This window comes from Sesamum indicum, linkage group LG1, assembly GCF_000512975.1.
Source record: "Sesamum indicum cultivar Zhongzhi No. 13 linkage group LG1, S_indicum_v1.0, whole genome shotgun sequence".
Lineage (NCBI taxonomy): Eukaryota > Viridiplantae > Streptophyta > Magnoliopsida > Lamiales > Pedaliaceae > Sesamum > Sesamum indicum.
This window is the reverse complement of record NC_026145.1, coordinates 13761863-13782135: the sequence shown is the minus strand read 5'-3', so window position 1 is coordinate 13782135 and position 20273 is coordinate 13761863. Positions and strand designations below refer to the sequence as shown.

The following is a 20273-nucleotide window of genomic DNA, read 5'->3' as shown; positions in this document are numbered from 1 at the left end:
GAGGTTTAACCAGAAACTAGATAATATTAATCACAAAATCATTGCCCTAATACAATTACATAAATAAAATACACTGGAAAATGCTGCAACGTTTTTGCTCCAATAATAGTACTGGGTTCAAAAGAGCAACAATATAAGGTTATTGCTCTTCATTTCAATAAATACTCTTTCATATTAGGTAAACAAAAACGAGAATATACGTCTATGTAAACACACAAAAATATTTCAAAGGACATAAATAGAGCACAAAGACACACAATACCCGTAATGAGCATAAAATATTGCGGGCTAGGGTGACATCCAGCACGAGAAAAATAATTGTGTAAATAGAAATGAAGGCTTAGAAACTGAAGAAGAATGGCTAATGTAACAAGACGCAGATAGCATTCGTTGGCGTAGAAAATAAAAGCAACACCTCACTTGTTTTATGTTCAAAAGTAAAAATATTCTACCGTGACACACATACACATACACACACTCACACACCACACACTCATACACACACACACACCCACACACGCGCACACACTCAGAAACACACACACACACACACCACATGCGCACACACACACACACTCAACCCACACACACACCACATGCGCACACACACACACACTCAACCCACACACACACGCGCACACACACACACACACACTCTCTCTCTCTCTCTCACTCTGTCTCTCTCTCTCTCTCTCACACACACACACACCCCACATGCACACACACACAAACACACACCCCACACTCACGCACACACACACACCCCACACGCGCGCGCACACACACACACACACACACACAAAAGATGCACAGACAAGATAATGGAAAAGTCGGAACAAGGAGGGGGCATCATTTAACAAAACTTCTCAAGTTTGTGGTCGTTAAAATTGAAAAAGAAATGCAATAGTTGATTAAAACATATAAAAATATATTCCTGAACATCATAATCTCAATAGAAACTTGCTACACCATATCATTATTTTCAGAGAGGTTGAACCAGAAACTAGATAATATTAATCACAAAATTATTGTCCTAATACAATTACATAAATAAAGTACACTGGAAAATGCTGCAACCTTTTTGCTCCAATAATAGCACTGGGTTCAAAAGAGCAACAATATAAGGTTATTGCTCTTCATTTCAATAAATACTCTTTCATATTAGGTAAACAAAAACGAGAATATACATCTATGTAAACACACAAAAATATTACAAATGACATAAATAGAGCACAAAGACACACAATACCCGTAATGAGCATAAAATATTGCGGGTTAGGGTGACATCCAGCACGAGAAAAATGATTGTGTAAATAGAAATGAAGGCTTAGAAATTGAAGGAGAATGGCTAATGTAACAAGACGCAGATAGCATTCGTTGGCGTAGAAAATAAAAGCAACACCTCACTTGTTTTATGTTCAAAATAGAAGTAAAATGTTCTATCGTGACACACACAAACACACCCCACACACACCACACACTCACCAACACACACACACACACCAACACACGCACACACACACCAGAAGCGCACACACACACACACACAAAAAAAAAAAGCACAGACAGGGTAATGGAAAAGCCGAAACAAGGAGGGGGCATCATTTCACAATTTTAAACAAAAATAGTGGAAAAAAATGAATTTTTGATTGTATCTTTTGCCTTTTGGACCTGTATATATGCTTAATCCGCTACTTTCTCTACCTCGCCCTAGTGATTTTTATGCATAAACGAATCATTTATTTAAATTGTCATTTCATAGAACTAGTCTTTTTAAAAAATTCTTAGTTTAAGCTAACTTCTCCCTAATTTCCCCCATATTGAATTTGATTTGGTTCTCAAATTTTAGGGGGAAATGGGAACGGCTTAATAAATGTGCGTGTAACCTCAGAAAGGGCACCGTCTGTTCGAAAGTGCGCTGCCAAGAGAACCAAATTTACGAGCAGACCAGAAACCTAGAATCAAAGTCCAGAACAGCACATGGCGAGACAAGTTATTTGGTTTTGGCCTATATTATTGTTGAAAGTTGAAACAACGAACACATTTATAATTTGTGTGTTGGGAGTTATTTACCTGAATGTGGGTGCTGGATTCACACAGCCATCACCAGGCTAATTGCAGAAGCTAGATGGAGGAAAACAAAACAAGAAAATGAGGCTCAAAGGAAATGCCACTTGCCTGCCCAATTCAAAATGTATTAAAATAATACGACACAATAATCCAACCAGACTATGGTAGATAACATTTGCAAAGTAAACAAAATGATTGGAAGGCATATACAACGTAAGGCTGGAAAACAAATTAAAGTATTCATTTGAACTTAACAAATCTTTTTGTTTCATACAATTTCAAACTCTAGATTGGATTAATATAAAAATAATAAAATATATTTTATAATATCAAATAATTTGAATTTGATTTGATCAAAGCTCTATCGAGAACAATTAGATCAAATAATAAAACTAAATACAAAAGTAATTTATGAAGCTTAAAAATAATTCATATAAGTTTGAATAACGACGAGTTAAGCTCCAGTCTAATCAAAATCAGAAATACAACAATTCCCCTAAAAATGCTCCGACTTCAGTAATCAAAATCAATGGCGCTCTCGAAGCTTAACCACCGATGCTTCTTCCCTTCCCAAACCTCAGTCCCCATCCTCAAATCCCAAACACCACAATTCCCTCGTATTCCCTTCAAAAACCCTTTAACTCTCCGTAGCAAAATCCAACTGACGATCCCAGTTTCACTGCAAAACCTTCCACCCAGAACCAGCGTTATAGAAGAACAAGAAGAAGAAGCAGTTCCAGATCACAAAGAACGCATGGATTCTGATTTTTTATCCGTGGCTTTCCCTTCACTTGCGTTTTCAAATACCCTCTTCTTCAGTTCGGCCTACAATGTTCAGTTGATAGCGGGTGATAACGAGCCTGAAGAGCAACTGATTCGAAGGTTCCGTCGGGAGGTTTGGAAGGCGGGTGTTATTCAAGAGTGCAAGCGGAGGAGGTTCTTTGAGTCCACGCAGGAGAAGAGGAAGAGGAAGGCCCGAGATGCGGCGAGGAGAAACCGGAGAAGGTTGGTTCTGTTGAAGCTTATTATTGGAAGAATAATGCGTTGGCAGAGTAATTTGAACGTGTGGATGCTGTTGTTGACATTGTCTGCTAGTAGCTAGTTTTCAATTGTGCCTGCATTTTCTGAATTGAGTTTCTTGTTCCAATGTTACTGATTGATTGGGGTGATGCGTTTTTGATATATTGGTTTGTTGATCAATTGTAAAATACTTCTTAATTTACTCTTTTGATACCTTTCCCACGTGGACTAAGGATTGATAAAGTAAACATCTTATAAGTTTTTAGAAGATAGAGTCCAAGTATGGATATGCTTTTGGGCAAGTTGTTTATAGCTCAATTTCCAGTTGGGATCAGTGGGATGGTTAGCAATTTTATCATTCCATAGCTTGAGGCCTGACAACTAGGGTGTGTGAACTTTGGTATAGTTATAAATGGTTCTGAGGCAAATTTGTGTGAAGGTATCTGGTGCTAACATTTCAATGTGGATATTCTGTACGCATGGCCTTCATGTACTGGTGAAACTATAATCACATGTTTCACTCACTTGTAATAGATTATGATATTCATCTTCGTTGTTCATTGGTGGTCTGTAGTCAGAATGAGAATTCCAAGCATTTCTTTGCTGAGTTCAGGTGCAAATAGCTCTCAGTAGTTCTATTTGTCCCTGTGCATAGCTAGGTGTGTGCCTATTATATATTTTAGAGGAGGTAGCTTACTATTGTTGCTTTACATTTGTTACTTATAATCTAGAGTTACGTCAAATAAAATGATCCATGCTTATATACATTCTAAAGTTTTAATGAATCTTAGAACATCTTTTGCAGCTAAATCCTGATTTACATAATGGATTCATGAAGTATTTGCTACTTTGTTTTTCTATGCTTCTGATGAGAACGAAATTTTTGAAGAGAGATATAAAAGGTGCACTTGGTTTACTACTGATTTCCTGACTCTTATTGACATGCTATTTTCTCCTCAAATTGTCTTATATCCATGATAGATATCTAGACAGGTGGTGGTTAGATTTAGGAAAGGGGAACTCATCATGTTAAATGGCTTTCCCCTGACTAGAAGACATTGTTTCTTCTAAGATGCTTTCATCTTTGGTTTAGAGCTTCACTGGAGGGCATGATTTCTTCTAACATTCTTGTGACTGGTAAATGAAACTAAGATCTGTTCTCGTACCATAAGGTTTTCTCCTGATTGTGGCATGACGTAAGGCATATGAAACAAGAGCATGTGTACATGATGTGTAAACTCTTCTAATCTTTAATAAGCAAATGTTGCTTGAGGTTTCTAGTGAATATTAGTTTGTTGGGTCAGAAGCTAGCATCAAGTTTATTACTTATATTACTCCCTACTTAATCTCTTGTTTGTTTTCCCAATATATTTTTTTTTGTCCAAGAGTGACAGCAGGTATGCTATAGGGACTTTGAAAATGAGCATAAGTTTCTGCTTCACTTACAGATTCAAGATTTCTGCACTTAACATTTCCTCGTGGGCTGTTTACTTGTCACAAACAGCATTGTGGGATAACATGTGAACCATCTGGAGTATATCTTTTCCTCTTTGTTCTCTCTAATGTCCATGTATTGCTGTTTAAGTCATCATTTTCTGTTTAATCAGGCACCCACGACCTAAAGTTTCAAATGAGGCTAAAGCAGAGACTTCAGAGAAGAAGAAGAATACGGAAGATTCTGATGATGATAACTGGGAGTTCCTTGATGTAGATTTACCCTATTGTTGACTGCTACTAGGTAATTCCTAGTGAAACTGATTGAAAGGGGCGTTCATTTTAGGACTATTCTCAATACAATAGCTTTTTTGCATTTTTTATTTGAACTTGACAAAGCAAATGAATCTACTTTCCATTACTTATTGACGAGATTGAGCAACTAATGTTGAACTTACTGTCCTCTCCCAGTTTATTCTCCTGCATCTGTTATTATTTATTTTATAACTTCACAACAACAATGCTACATTATGAGTTTGTCATCCTCTCCCATATATTGACTTGATGCATGCTTTCTGAGGCTTTGTTCATCCGTCCAGGATCGCAATATCGAGCAAAACCATACAAAATAGTTCAACTCAGATTTTTTCTTTTGCACTCTTTCTTGATTCCACTGTATTAGCAGCGATTGACAATTACCTTTAAATCAGTTGCTTGTTTTGTACTTGGACTATTGTTGATGAGAGAAGGGGGTTTCACAATTCTGGAAGTTCTTCCTGCTTTTGGTAAAATGAGTGGTTAAAAGAGACATTTAGGTCTGATTAATTGATTGGGTTAGCTTCTCCATGAAAAGTGAATAGCATTTTTGTCGTTTGGACAAACCGGGTGTTTGAAGCGCTATAATTTGAACTTTTGCCAATTGAAATACTATCGAAATGCATTATACTAAAATATAAGAGAAAGGCATTCTTCTCTCACAATCTGTGCATCAATTTTATTGTTATGAAGATAATACCCCTTAGTTTATTTGTTTTTGTTGCTTTTTTTTTTATTTCTTTTTTTATTTTTTTTTTAAATGTGATAGTATTGGTTTATATATTTTTTTATTCATAATATATTAATGTTATTTACTATATGCACACAGGTACGGTGTGCCACAACATCTAGTATTCACTAAGCCAAATTTGATTTGAGCATAAAAAAATTAAGGTAAATTACAACAAGCTCCTATGAGATTTGACATAATTACAAATATTTTCTCATTATTTGAAAAGTTATTAATATTTTTAGATTTCAATTAACCCAATCCGTTTATAACCATTAGGTTTTCATTCAATTTGTGGTGAACTAATAAAAAAATATTCTTGTTGGCTATAAATTATAATTTTATTTATTTTTTAAAATTTTTTTATAAACTAAGTCAATATTTTTATAATTTTTAAAACTTATATCGCATCGTTCAATTTTTTTTTTTACTTTTTTTTAGAAAAATGATACAAGAATGGTAAAGTTGATAATCTTATATTTCTATTTAAAGATTATATAATTTCATTAAATATTGGAAAGTAATTATAAATTTTTTAAAAAAAAAAAAATATAATTATATCAATTTTTAAGAGAACTTGTTGCAAATTACAAATGTATATTTGTGTAAAAGAATTTAACTTGACAGCTCCTTTTCACTTTTGAGCTACGGAGCACTATGTTCACTTGATTTGAGCAGGTTATACTTTTTTGAGAGACTTAATTTTCTTAAAAAAGTAGATTTTATAAAGTATTATGCAGCAATTTTCTTCAATCCAAATTTTATTTTTTAAGGTAGAAATTTCAAAACTAGGGAAATTTTTGAAGATTTTAAAAGTAGAGGGGTTTTCTTATATCATGTTCATAGTACAAGGGGCAGATTGAATTTAATCCTAAATATTATTTTGGGTAATAGGGCAAGATTGTAATTTGGACAAGTGCTATTCACCCAATTAATAATCCGAGAAACCTTTCTGTCGCGGTTCCTCCCTTGACAAGAAATCTCTCTCTTTCTCTCTCAACAGGCTTCTCAGTTCCGAGCAAAGAAATTACCAATGGAAGGTGAAGAGGGAAAACAGCAGCCGCAGCTTGTGCTTGCACACAATCTGTTCCTTCTCACCCAGAACGACGTCGACGACATCGAGAAGGTCCGCCTTCGTGATGAGGTCTTCAACTTCATCCTCGCTAATGGTATTCAATTTTAGTTTTTTTTCTTCTTCTCATTTTACTGTCATTTTCGGATGTTAACACGATTTTACACTTTTGATTGGTGATTTGGATTTCTTTTGTGGGTTTTCAATTGGATTGTTAGATATGGCTCCGTTGTACGAAACCCTAGTTGCGAACAAGGTGTTGAATCTGGATCAGAAGGCGCTTGATTCTATGCGGGCCAAGATTGATGATGAGCTAAAGAAGCTGGACGAAAAGTAAGTTCGATATTTACATGCAATTTCTTTACTGCCTCGGTAGTCAATTTGTTGCTTATTAAGTGCAATATGAGATTTCTGCCAATACGTGTGGGCTGAGGGTGCCATATAGCTCTGACACTTTACTTCCGTTTTCTATTAGTCAACAAGATTGTATATTGTTCAAATTTGCTCTTTGGAAAAACAGATAGAGAGTTTGATAAAGAAATGGTGAAGATGTTAAGGATTTGGTAAAGAGTGAAATTTTAATTGTTGCATTGAGGCGTAAAATTAGAATCATTGAATTATCTATTGAATAAGAGCAGAGCTCTTTTTGATGAATTGGTATTGAGTCAAGCTCTTGGAAGTGAAATAAGTTATAGAGAGGATCAGGTCTTCAGAACTGTAGAAGTAAATGGAAAGGCAACAAATATCCTCTTAACGCATATGCATTTGGAAGTCCAAAGTTATAAGTATAAAATGTTGTTCCTGTTGTCACTTATTGAGCATGAAAGGTGTGCATTCGAGTGAATATAAGATATATTGAGATTGCGGATTGGTCTAAATTCCATGTAATAGTGGAATTTTTTTGGGGGGTGGGGGGTGGTTTTTCCGGCATCCAGGGATTAAGAAGTGGGCAGGGATCATTTGGGAACTTTTGAGCCTTGATCAGATTTTGGTGGAAAGTTGCCAAGCTGGTCGCCATATATGTTCATTAATAATGCTGTTTTACATATAAAAATGCGAGAACATAAAATAAACTAGTATTGTATATTCTGCTGTAAGATAAATGCAGTAGAACTTCATTTGTCTTGGAAACAGCACTAGTTATGCTTAAATAATTGAAAAATTGTAGCCTAAGTATGAAAAAAGGTTGAGCGATTTAATTTAGGTGGATGAAAGCCTATTATATGTATTGAGGCATTAAGCATATTAATTATGCATTGGTTCTTATGTTTCTTTGATTGAATTATCTAGGATTGCTGATGCAGAAGAAAACTTGGGTGAAAGTGAAGTGAGGGAGGCTCACTTGGCTAAATCGTTATTTTACATTAGAATTGGTGACAAGGTACAGAAGAAATGCCTGCTCCTCTCTCACTGTTCTCATCTATATGCAGTTAATAAAGTTTCTTGGATATCTTCCAGGAGAAAGCATTGGAACAACTCAAGTTAACAGAGAGCAAGACTGTTGCAGTTGGACAAAAGATGGATTTGGTCTTTTACATGCTACAGATTGGTTTCTTCCGCATGGACTTTGATCTGATTTCTAAAAGCATTGATAAAGCAAAGAAGTAAGGAACAGCGTAGATGTTGTTATATAAATTTTCTGGTCCTTCTTCTAGTTTTATGTACTCAAGTTGAGCCTTTGTTTCTGACTTTCAAACACAGCCTGTTTGAAGAAGGAGGTGACTGGGAGAGGAAGAACCGTTTGAAGGTCTATGAAGGCTTATATTGCATGTCTACTCGTAACTTCAAGAAAGCAGCCAATCTTTTCCTTGATTCTATCTCAACTTTCACCACATACGAGCTTTTTCCCTATGACACATTCATATTTTACACTGTCCTTACAAGCATCATATCCTTGGATAGAGTTTCCTTGAAACAAAAGGTGATTGATTGTTCTGTCAAGTGATCATTTTTAACCATATTGAATTCATAACTTTAGTAAACCCCACCCTCGTGGTGAGTCCTTCTGGATTTATTATCTTACTGTATTCTTCTCCTACAGAAGCAGAGATGTACTAATTGAATTTGCTCCAATTTTGATTGGATATGTGGCAGGTTGTGGATGCACCAGAGATTTTGACAGTTATTGGCAAAATCCCATACTTATCGGACTTCTTGAACTCTCTATATGATTGTCACTATAAATCTTTTTTCACTGCTTTTGGTAAGTGTCGTTATTGCATACCACTTATTGTACAATACTTCTAATAAACCAAAGAAAGCAGAGATTCTTATCAAATAACCTGGTATGATTGATGAGATAAAAAAAGTCAGGACGTTTTTCCTTGTTCTTCTATTTCCTTTATATGATTCATTGTGTTTTCTGTCTATTGAAATGGTACAATGTTCTACATATTGCCTGGACCACTTCAATATCCTGGACTTTGGCTTTCAGCTGGCTTGACCGAGCATATTAAGTTGGATCGTTATCTGCACCCACACTTCCGTTATTACATGAGGGAGGTCAGAACTGTTGTTTATTCACAATTCTTGGAATCATACAAGAGTGTGACAATCGAGGCTATGGCTAAAGCATTTGGGGTGACTGTTGACTTCATCGATCTGTAAGTAGCTTCTTTAGCTTCTTCTGATGTAAACATTGTCTACTTCCTAAAATGCTAGCAATGCTTGATACAGTCTTTCCTACGGTCACATTCTGCCTTTATCTATTGGTAGTGCTTAATATATTTTTCCCTTCATATGCAGGGAGTTGTCACGTTTTATCGCAGCAGGGAAGCTACACTGCAAGATAGACAAAGTTGCAGGTGTGCTGGAAACCAATCGCCCTGATGCAAAGAATGCCCTTTACCAGGCAACCATCAAGCAAGGTGATTTCTTGTTGAACCGCATTCAGAAGCTATCTCGTGTTATTGACCTTTGAAGTAGGAACCATCAATGTTTTTCTGAAAGCCATGTCCAATTTGAGGAGAACAAGTTGCATTTGTTGCTTTCTTCAAGTGTAATAGTATTGATTGATATGTTTCACATTTACTTTGGCTTACTGATTTGAAAATATGCTGAATTTTTCTACAAAGCATTTCTTTTAACCAATCAATCATTTATATAGCGTTAATCTTCCACGTGAACGGGCAGGATCAATTATTGTTTTCATCAAATAAGGAGTAGGATCCCTGCTTGCGAAATTGTATGTTATGCAGTTATATGATGGGAGAATGGAACATGAGATTTCTTGAGCTTGGTCGAGGCTAATTGGGTTCTAACTAGGGGTGTCAATGGGTAGGATAAGATTTTACCTAGACTTATATATTTATACCTTGATCTAGATTCGGACCTTATAAATATTATTAGATCCAAGCCTAGATCTAGACCCGAAAAAAAATATAGATTGGGTTTATACTCATTACTTCCAATGGGTCTAAATACCTAATTCGGACCAAATTTTTTTTTTTTTGGCCCAATTCAATTAAATTATCCTTTTTCGATTTATTTACATTCAAGTGAACAAATTTAAAAAATTTAAAACATCATAACATTATTTATTTTGTAATTCTACAACTAAGTACATTTTTAATCAATAAATAATTAAATAATAAGTTATATAAATATATTATCATGCTAGGTGTATTTTCAATATTTTGATTGGCAATAATACTTGTTTGAAGACTTGAAGTGATAAAATTGAATTTTAAAATTTTATAATATTAAATTCGATTGCTATTAAACATATAGATTTAATAGTTCATTAGATTATTTTGTAAATGGTTTCATAAATGATATATTATCTAAAAAAAATTATCGAAAAGGAGTTATTTGTGAATTGATCTAAATAATTCTGAATTTATTGATAGGTATGGGTATAAATAGAAAATAAAAGGAAAGGAATTTAATTTAATTTAAAATTTATTAAATTTTTTTAAATAATTTGTTTTAAGTGAAAATGTCAAATATGGTTCAACAATATGTGAAGGAAAAGAGAAAAAAAAAAAAAAAAAAAAAGTTTTGGGTTCCAGACCCTACCCAGATCCAAAACAATGACACTAAGTCTAGAGACCCAGAGGGTCTTGACAGGGTCGGGTAAGATTTGGATATTGTTTGATAAAGTGGATAATGAGTATGAATTTGAGTAGAGTTTTATCCTATTTATTAACACTCTTAATTCTGATTAGCGAATAGCTAAGTCATTAATCAATAAGGTAGGGCTGTGTGTTGCTAACTAATACTCTTTACCACCCACTTAAATGTTTTATCAGTATCGAACAATATGCTTAGAATATTTATGTCTCATATCGTGGAAGTTTTAATTATTGAGTTTTTCTTGGACAATTTAAAATCAGAAAAGAGTATCTTAGTAGTATTATACCGTATTCGAGTATCTAATATGGTGCGAGCCTCCTTCCAAAGTTATAAATGTGCTCCTCCGCCTCGTCATAGAGTGAACCTAACTATACCATTAGCTATGTGGTTACTTGAATAAAAATAGAGGATATTATTTACTGTTTAAACTTAAAATGTTTTCACATATTTATGTTCTATTTCAGGAATCAATTCAGCCTCATTTTATTAATTCAACTAAAATAAATAATAAATATATAATTGCTCGTAATTCAAAAGGCTATCTTTGGGTTACTGATTTCATGTTTGGTTGATGAATGATAAATTTTTTTTTCACTAATTTTATCAAATCAAAATTAAACAAAACATCTAATAATATTAAAATATATATATATATAAGATATTAATTTATTAAGATGATTCAATCAATGATTATATACCAATGTTGGGTGCCACATCAATTATTCAACCCTACCCGAAGGGGTATTCATGTCAAAATCTGAAACTTAAGGGGAGATTGCAGCCAAAGTGCAAAACATGAGGGAGGTGAATGCAAATAAAGCATTAGGCATGTAAGAATGGGTATGCTTCTTGTTGGCCGGACGTAGAATAGTAAGATTAGAATATGCTATGCCGAATACAAAGAGGAAAAGCTTAATTTGCTGTCAATCAAAACAATCCATTCACAAAAAGTTGAAAACTGCATCATTATCATTCTTTATTATTATTAATAATATTAATATATGGGACAAAATTTATAGTCTTTTTTTTACTGCTTGAGAAGCATCTTTTACTGCTCTGATTTTAATTTAATTAGGTAATTAGTCAAGTGTGAAAGAGATGGCAATGATTGTGAAAGCTGAGATTCTGTTCCCATTGTTTTCTGCTAAATATTAATGATACATCCATTGGCATCTTACCTTTTTTCTTTATTATTATTATTGTTGTTGTTGTTGGGTGTTTTCCTCCCTCCACACACACCAGAAAATGGAAAAGAAAAAAATATTATTACTACTTTTATCCAAGCTGGTGTCTAAATACAAGAATATTGAGTTTAATGAAATTTAACTTCCTATGAAATCTGAAATGTTTAAAAAATCGATGTGAAAAAGAATTAACGAGAGATTTTTTCATACCATCAACTATTTGATTGAGTTGGCATTATATTTCCTTAATGATGGAGAGGTCTTGGTTCAAATCTGGATTCTTACAATGGGAGTAGGATGGTTAGGAAAACTTCGGTTTGAACCGAGGCCTCTCCCTCAAATTGGAGGGGTAATACCTACTCTTTTAAAGGAGTTTTTTTTTTTCTCTCTCTCATGGTGCATTTTTTGATCCATATCTAATGATATTGACTAATATGTCTTTGGATCGACAAAGATATTGGATAATAATTGTTATTTTTTTAGCATATATGTATCAGCCGATACGATAATTTCAAATAATATTGTACATCACCGAGATAAGAATATTATTGGCAAAAAACAATATTATTAGCGATAACCTTTGCTGACATCATATTGTTGATAATGCTATTATTCATGAAAGAAATTTACACTTCTTTGGCTTTTTATAGTATGATTTTTTTAACATGTTATTACATGTAAATTTATTACTACAGCCTGTTTTTTATTACACATTCAGGTTTTTGACAATAATATTTAACTTCTTCTCATCATACATTAACAAGTAGCGATTTATATCGTTTATATTTTATTTTATAATTTTACTAAATTTTTAAGATTTTTTAACATCTTGTAGGGCATTTCTTTTGTACCGTTCTATAATATCCCGGATTTTCCATGCCCATTGTGCATCAACATCTACCAATACTATCATCGAAACCAAAACCTTAAACTATGCGATATACATGCGACGAATTTTTTTTTTTTTTGTGGTCGTAGAAAAAACTAAATAAATCCATTTGACAGGTAATTATTTCTCCCATAAAACAGAAAAAAAAGATTAACTTTCATCAGTGACCATGCATGTACCTAAGAAACAGCAAACTGCAAAAAGAAATGAAAATCTATGATCTGCATAGGGAAATTCACAAAGTAACATTTCTTTAAAGTTTCAAACTCCGTGAACTGTTGCCTCCTACGTAGGACGGAAGATGATGAATTGGTTTAGGACCAAGAAGCCAAGAGCATGATTCCAAATACCAAGAACTATGGAGCAAATTAACCAATAATGATGGGAGGCAAAAGTTTCAATTGATCTATGCCTAAATATTTCTGAATTTCTTCCTGGCAGGAGACAATCATTAAAACCATTTTTTTTTCTTGCACCTCATGGCCTCATTGTACCTGACAAAATACATTGTACACTCCGAAGTGCAACAAGAAAAAAGGGCCCTTCACATTTCTATATAATCTCCCTTCTTTCTTTAAGTGGTTCTTTCAAGAGCTTTGCTGCAGATCAGTTGAACAAGGTTTGATAGCAACAGCTTCTTTCTGTTCCTTATATGGCCTATAGTTTCTTGCCCCAAGATTCTTATAATGATGGACGAAATTTCCCGGTTCCATTTTCTGGCTTGCCGGTATTTGAGGACGCTGCTCGTGCTATCTGGTTTCCTAGCTTGTACAATGAAAGTGGCGACTTCAAGAGGCTGAAGAGAACCGTGAGTTTAGGCGAAGTTACGGACAGCAACTCTGGCAGCATTTCCAGCAACGGCAGCATTAGTCGTACTAGCAGCACTAGTAGTTTGAGCAGTGTGCCAAGGCTTCAGTTCCGTGACCACATTTGGACATATACTCAACGGTACCTAGTGGCTGAGGCCGTGGAGGAGGCGGCAGCCGCAATCGTTTGTGCGGAGGAGGGTGGAGGGGTTGCTGGAGATGCGGGAAGTGGCGATGGAATGAAGCTAGTTCAGCAGCTCATTTCATGTGCCGAGGCTGTAGCTTGTCGTGACAAGTCCCACGCATCGCACTTGTTGGCTGAGCTTCGCGCCAATGCGTTGGTCTTCGGCTCATCTTTCCAGCGTGTGGCTTCTTGTTTTGTGCAGGGGCTTGCTGACCGGCTGGCTCTGGTGCAGCCTCTCGGCACAGTTGGTTATATTGCCCCTAAGATGAACATAATGGACATTGCCTCCGAGAAAAAGGAGGAGGCCTTGAGGCTGGTTTATGAAATCTGCCCGCATATTCAGTTTGGTCACTTTGTGGCCAATTCTTCAATATTGGAAGCCTTTGAGGGAGAGAGTTTAGTCCATGTGGTGGACTTGGGCATGACCCTTGGTCTACCGCATGGTCAACAATGGCACAGCCTCATTCGGAGCCTGGCCAAGCGTCCTGGCCCGTCTCCCCGTCTCCGCATCACTGCCATTGGCCTATGCGTTGACAAGTTTCGTGTGATCGGAGACGAGCTCGAGACCTCTGCAATAGAGCTAGGACTGAATTTGGAGTTCTCAGTGGTGGAAAGCAACTTGGAAGACCTTAAGCCTGAAGATATTAAGGTGGTTCCTGGAGAGGTCCTCGTTGTGAACAGCATCCTGCAGCTGCACTGTGTGGTGAAAGAAAGCAGGGGTGCTTTGAACTCCGTTTTGCAGATAATTCACGAGCTTTCCCCCAAGGTTCTGGTCCTCGTTGAGCAAGATTCGAGCCACAACGGACCATTCTTTCTGGGCCGGTTCATGGAGGCGTTACACTACTACTCTGCGATATTCGACTCCCTCGACGCCATGCTGCCGAAATACGACACAAAACGTGCAAAGATGGAGCAATTCTACTTCGCGGAGGAAATCAAGAACATTGTGAGTTGTGAGGGGCCAGCACGGGTGGAGAGGCACGAGAGGGTGGATCAATGGCGGAGGAGGATGAGCCGGGCAGGGTTCCAGCCGGTGCCATTGAAAATGTTGGCTCAGGCCAAGCAGTGGCTGAGCAGCATTAATGCTTGTGAGGGCTACACCATTGTGGAAGAGAAAGGTTGCCTTGTGCTCGGATGGAAATCTAAGCCCATTGTGGCTGCTTCCTGCTGGAAATGCTGAAAATATATCTTCCCTTTTTCAAAGAAATTTATCGCTACTCGACTGTGACGAGGATTCAGTTCTTGAAGCAGACTACATGAATAAAACAATCATCTACTACGACACTGTTTTGTGGCATGAAATTTGAGTTATTGCAGAAGCTTAATTTGGAGTAAAAAATAAGACATATTCCTGAATTGAGTGTGACCTCTTCAGGAGCTGAAACGTGTGAAATAAACTAGTTTTTCTATTTAGATATATGTTAACATTTCTTTCATTCTTTGATTGTGAAAATGAGTTCATTTGCAGCTCAGGTTTTCTCTTATTCTTTTAGCTTCCAAGAATGTAACAAAATGTATCAATGATCAAAATTGACTGCTTGTTTCTGTTGTGTTTTAACTTTGCTATCTTCAATAGCATTTTTAAATTCTCCATTTTTAGATGATGTAATCAAGTATCTCGTACTGGTTGCAAACGAGGAGTTTGAACGATTTATAAGTCCTAAGACCTCCTCATGACGCCTTTCTTATACGAAGTCAGAACGTACAATACCTCGGGTAATGAGATACTGATTAAGTCGCAAACCACATCACCAGATTAACAATTTCATCATCTATTGTATTTTATATACACAAACAACATTATTTGAAGAAATATTTAATTATATATATATATACATATATATATATATGATTACACGCGAAAAACATTAATTCTTTAAGTTGCGATACACCTATAATCTCCTTACTTTACTTCCATCTCACTAGTTCATGAATACAAAATGAACATTAATTAAATACAAGTTACATATTGTACATGAGGAATACGTGTATTTTTTAGCCAACATCCTAAATCTCCAGCCAAGTTCAGAATTAAAAGTGTCAAATTTAATACGTTTGAAGGAGTAAATGTGTTTTATACAAATAAATGCAAGACTTAATTTGATAACTAAGTAATTACAGAACTAAATATTCCAAAATTATAAAACTTACAGGATCAAATGCTCTTTACAAAAGATAAGAAAAAAAAAACGCAACAAACCTATATTTTCAGGGTTAAAAATAAAAAATTTTCCTTTTGAGAAGTGGGGTGGAAAATTTAGGGGACACAAAGTCTTGAGATGTTAATGTGATTTGACCATTTTTCCCTTTAAACTTTGGCGCTAGATCGCATTATATAATTTTGTCCAAATTCACTATAAAGTTTTGCTGTCTTATTTGAGTTCTTGTCCAAATTCTTAGTAAACATAGGCCAAAGATTATTAAAATCTTCGAAAAAGTTTGAAGGGAAGGAGTTGATTAATTTATTTAATAATAATATAAGATAGTTGAGTATAGTAACTTTTTTTAGAGGATCCTTTATTTTAAATATTGATTATAGTGACTTACATGTGATTTTTTGTGCATAGCGTGTGTTCCTCAATAGTGTAGGAAAAAGCAACCTCAAAATTTCAAAATGTCACCAGCAAGATGATTGACAAAACCAACTTTGTTTAGTTACATTTTCAAGTTGTTTTTCTTTATCTATAAGATATAGAGAGGAAGATAGAAATATGGGCGTGTGTTTTTCAGAATTTTAAATACTGTATGTCTAGTTTTATTTTTGTATTCGCATAAAATAAATAAAAATAAGTAAAAAAAAATATACTTCCCCCTATCTAATTAAATACAGAGGGGTAATTTACAATATTTTTCAAAACATATTGGATAATTTGATACTTTATTTTTTATAGGTAATTTTTTGTTCATTTCTAGTATCGGAGTAAATTGAATTTTTCCCAATAATAATATACAAAATTTAGGCTGGAACTGGCAAGAATAGGAGCATGTACAGTACAACAGCTGCGGAAGTCTTTTTCTTACAGTGATTCTGTAATAAATAATACATCAGATTCTACTTCCAACCACAAAAGATATATACATATATTAGCAGATTCTCTAATTAAAGAATTAGGCAAGTTGGTTTCACGTAGTCCATAGCAAAGGATAACATTAATATTGCCAATTTCTTCAACTACTACTACAATATTTAATTAATGATCACTACGTGCAATGATGTTTACATTTATTTGTAATGAATTGAACATGATGGAAAGTGATGTTGAGGTAAATTAGTCTTCCTTTGTCACTCTGAATCATCAACCATTCATTCTATTTAATTGTCTCTAATCTCTATTATTTGAATTTGTCACCCCTAATTGGTTGAAAAATTTGTAATGAAGGCCTTTTATATATATATATACAATTTTGAGTATCTGGTAACACTAGAAAAAAAAATATTAGTTACAATATTAGCGGTTATGACTAAAAATTATGATAAATGACTACTATTAAATACGGTTAAATAAAATTGATGCAAAAAATTAATTTTTTCATCATAAAAAAATTATTTGTTACGGCTAAAAGTTATGGTCAAAATAAATATTTTAGTTGTCTTCGCAAAAAGCACGACCAACAAGTGTTGCAAGGCCGTACGATTACTATTTATTAACCATGATAATTAATTATTATAATCTTCTAGTGTAACGAAGGTATCTTCTAAATTTCGTTTAAATTATAGTATACACATGACACATCAGTTTTTTTAAAAAAATGGAAATAGTTATTAGGTCAGTTTAAATGCAACGGGTCCGCTTGCAAGATCAATTAATATAATTTGTGGACCACTTGATCAACCCCATATGTTTGTCTCTTCCTTGGTTCCATCATACAATTACAAGCTGTCTGAACTACTATCTGTGTAATTCAGTTGATTACCTGAAATGACCAGCAGAAATGAAGATAAAAACAGCATCCACACAACTCATCAGGCCTTCTTCTCCTACTCCACCTCAACTCAGACACTTCAACCTCTCTTTCATTGATCAGAGAATACCTCCTTCGTACGTCCCTCTAGTTCTTTATTACAATGTCAGTACTGAAGAGAGATACATTAATAAACAACCCGAGATGTCTCGTCGTCTCAAGAGTTCCATGTCGGATGCTTTGGTCCTGTTTTACCCACTGGCTGGAAGGATACTGGAAGGCCAGCCTTTGGTCGACTGTAACGATGAGGGGATCTTGTACATCGAAGCCACTGCTGATGGGAAGATATCAGACATTGTTCGGAGCCCGGATACCAGGACTTTGGACAACCTCATCCCATTCAAATCCAACGGCTCTATTTCAAATGCTGAGGAACTATTAGCAGTTCAGGTTAGTGCACATCTAACCGATCACCTACCGTTAGTTAATGTGGATTAGTACAAATCTCATATGTACGTCTTTCTCTCTGTTGAAGCTCTAATTTGTGCATAGCTCAAAGTATTGGATGATATATAATGATATTAGTAGCTCATATATGTTCGGATCATACCATCATATTATCAATCGTATCAGGGGATGTATGATAGAATTGATATAGCATTGTTACAAATGTCGTATTGGAGAATAAAGATTTATGGTTCTTTATGATCAGATTATGTTTCCAAATATAACTTACCTGACTTGTTATTATATAAAGGATCGATACGGAAAGATTCTTTGTTGTCATTTCTAGTGAAGAGATTTTCATTACAAATTTAAGTTTGATGATAATATTTTGTTTTCGGGTATTTTATTATGTAGTAATAAGTTAATTAGTAATTTACACCCGAATATTTGGACTCTTACAGTTAGTAAATAAAATGAAAAGATAAAATCAATTGCAGATTGCGCGGTGAAGAAGAGAACAGGACGGGGTTAAATGCTTAAGGTGTCTAGATTGATGTTTATAGGGGGGAAAGTTGGATTCAACCCCTTACTGATATTACTGCAAAAGTTTGAATTATGGCCCCTGTCCCCTGCAGGCTACCTTATTCAACTGTGGAGGAATCTCTATTGGGATATGCATTTCACACAGCATTGCCGACGCTGCCTCCCTCAGCTCATTCATCAACTGTTGGGCTGCTATAGCTGCTGGGGAACAGCCCAACGTCGTTTCCCCCGTTTTCAACTCAGCCACTTTTTTTCCACCCCTGAACACGCCTGATTTCAGGCCGAACTTCAGAAACTTAGCCATCCAAGCTCCGCCTGTAAATCTTGTCATGGAAAGGCTTCTTTTCACTCCATCAGCAATAGATGCACTGAAACAGAAAGTAGCCGAAAATAAATCTTCAATCGTTAAGCCAACACGAGTGGAAGTCGTTACCGCATTTTTGTGGAGCCGTTGCCTGGTAGCAAAAGGGCTCGAATTATCACACAAGTCTGTGGCATTCCATCCGGTAAATCTTAGAGGAAGGGTTCCAGGGCTTACTGAGCGTTCATTTGGTAACATTTTTCAAATGACGCATGCTGAAGTCGTTGGTGAAACGAACTGGACTGGCTTGGTGGAGAAGTTGAGGGCTGCTTTTGGGAAGATCGACAGCGAGTACGTGAAGATGCTGTTAGGAGAAAAAGGTTGTGAGGTTGCTAAGGAGAATTTCCAGGGGATAAGTTCGTTCTTGACGCTTGGAAATGTTGCAGTGTTGCTGTTCAGCAGTTACTGCAGATTTCCAATTTATGAAGTGGATTTCGGGTGGGGGAAGCCTGCTTGGGTGAGCAGTGCTAGTTTTAGCATCAAGGATATGATTATGCTGTTTGATTCTGTAGTATCGCGTGGTGGGATTGAAGTGTGGATTGTGATGGCTGAACAGGAGATGGACCGACTTCGACAGGATTCGGACATACAACATTTTACTTCATCTTTCACCGGTTGATTTACTTCTCATTCTTGGTTTTGATCATTTTGGTAAAATGGTCGATGAATTTGCAGCAGAGAGGGTCTGTTTACATGGTTTGATGTATTAAGATTGTGTAAAGGTTTTCATACATATATGTCTTCAATGTTTTCACACATATTGGTAAACTTGAAATTTTAGGACTTCACAAATACAAGATACAAATAGGGGTAATTACGAAACTTCCAAAACGTGCTATAATTGTATACAATTTCCCTCTTTTCCTTATAATCCATAAAAAGTTTTAAAAAATAATTAAGGTTTTAATTAAATAATTAAAATTATATTAACAAAAAATTAATTTTTTAAAAACTTTTAAGCTTTTTTTAATAAAAAACTTAGAAAATTGATTTAAAATTTAAAAACAGAAAAAAGTATTAAAGTTTTCATTATAAATTCATATAATAATTCTTTTAATTTAAATATTATTCAAAATAAATAATGATCCCCCTAAATTATGGGCTAAGCTTACTAGCCAGCCGGCTAAGAGCCCAGTTGGCTCACAACAGGACGGATAAGGGTCCACCAACAGGATAGATAAAGCCCACCAGCAGAGAAGAAAGACCCACTATTGTAGTTGCTACTTTACTGAATTGACAGA

At 35.2% G+C, this 20273-nt stretch overlaps 4 protein-coding genes across 4 annotated transcripts; all 4 read left to right on the top strand.

The window, feature by feature from the left end:
• LOC105166362 lies at positions 2524-5017 on the top strand. The gene is made up of 2 exons (XM_011085702.2): positions 2524-3075; positions 4698-5017. Exons 1-2 carry the CDS (start codon positions 2600-2602, stop codon positions 4816-4818), a joined length of 597 nt encoding a protein of 198 aa, XP_011084004.1. The 5' UTR covers positions 2524-2599; the 3' UTR covers positions 4819-5017.
• Positions 6521-9731, top strand: LOC105166358 (26S proteasome non-ATPase regulatory subunit 6 homolog). Its single transcript, XM_011085689.2, has 8 exons — positions 6521-6738; positions 6860-6974; positions 7932-8022; positions 8100-8245; positions 8343-8562; positions 8736-8844; positions 9076-9244; positions 9387-9731. The coding sequence occupies exons 1-8, from the start codon at positions 6603-6605 to the stop codon at positions 9559-9561; spliced, it is 1161 nt and encodes a 386-aa protein (XP_011083991.1). The 5' UTR covers positions 6521-6602; the 3' UTR covers positions 9562-9731.
• LOC105167015 (DELLA protein RGL1-like) lies at positions 13374-15162 on the top strand. The gene has a single exon (XM_011086569.2). The coding sequence runs from the start codon at positions 13441-13443 to the stop codon at positions 14956-14958; it is 1518 nt and encodes a 505-aa protein (XP_011084871.1). The 5' UTR covers positions 13374-13440; the 3' UTR covers positions 14959-15162.
• On the top strand, positions 17607-19831 carry LOC105166350 (vinorine synthase-like). The gene is made up of 2 exons (XM_011085676.2): positions 17607-18131; positions 18764-19831. The coding sequence occupies exons 1-2, from the start codon at positions 17712-17714 to the stop codon at positions 19649-19651; spliced, it is 1308 nt and encodes a 435-aa protein (XP_011083978.1). The 5' UTR covers positions 17607-17711; the 3' UTR covers positions 19652-19831.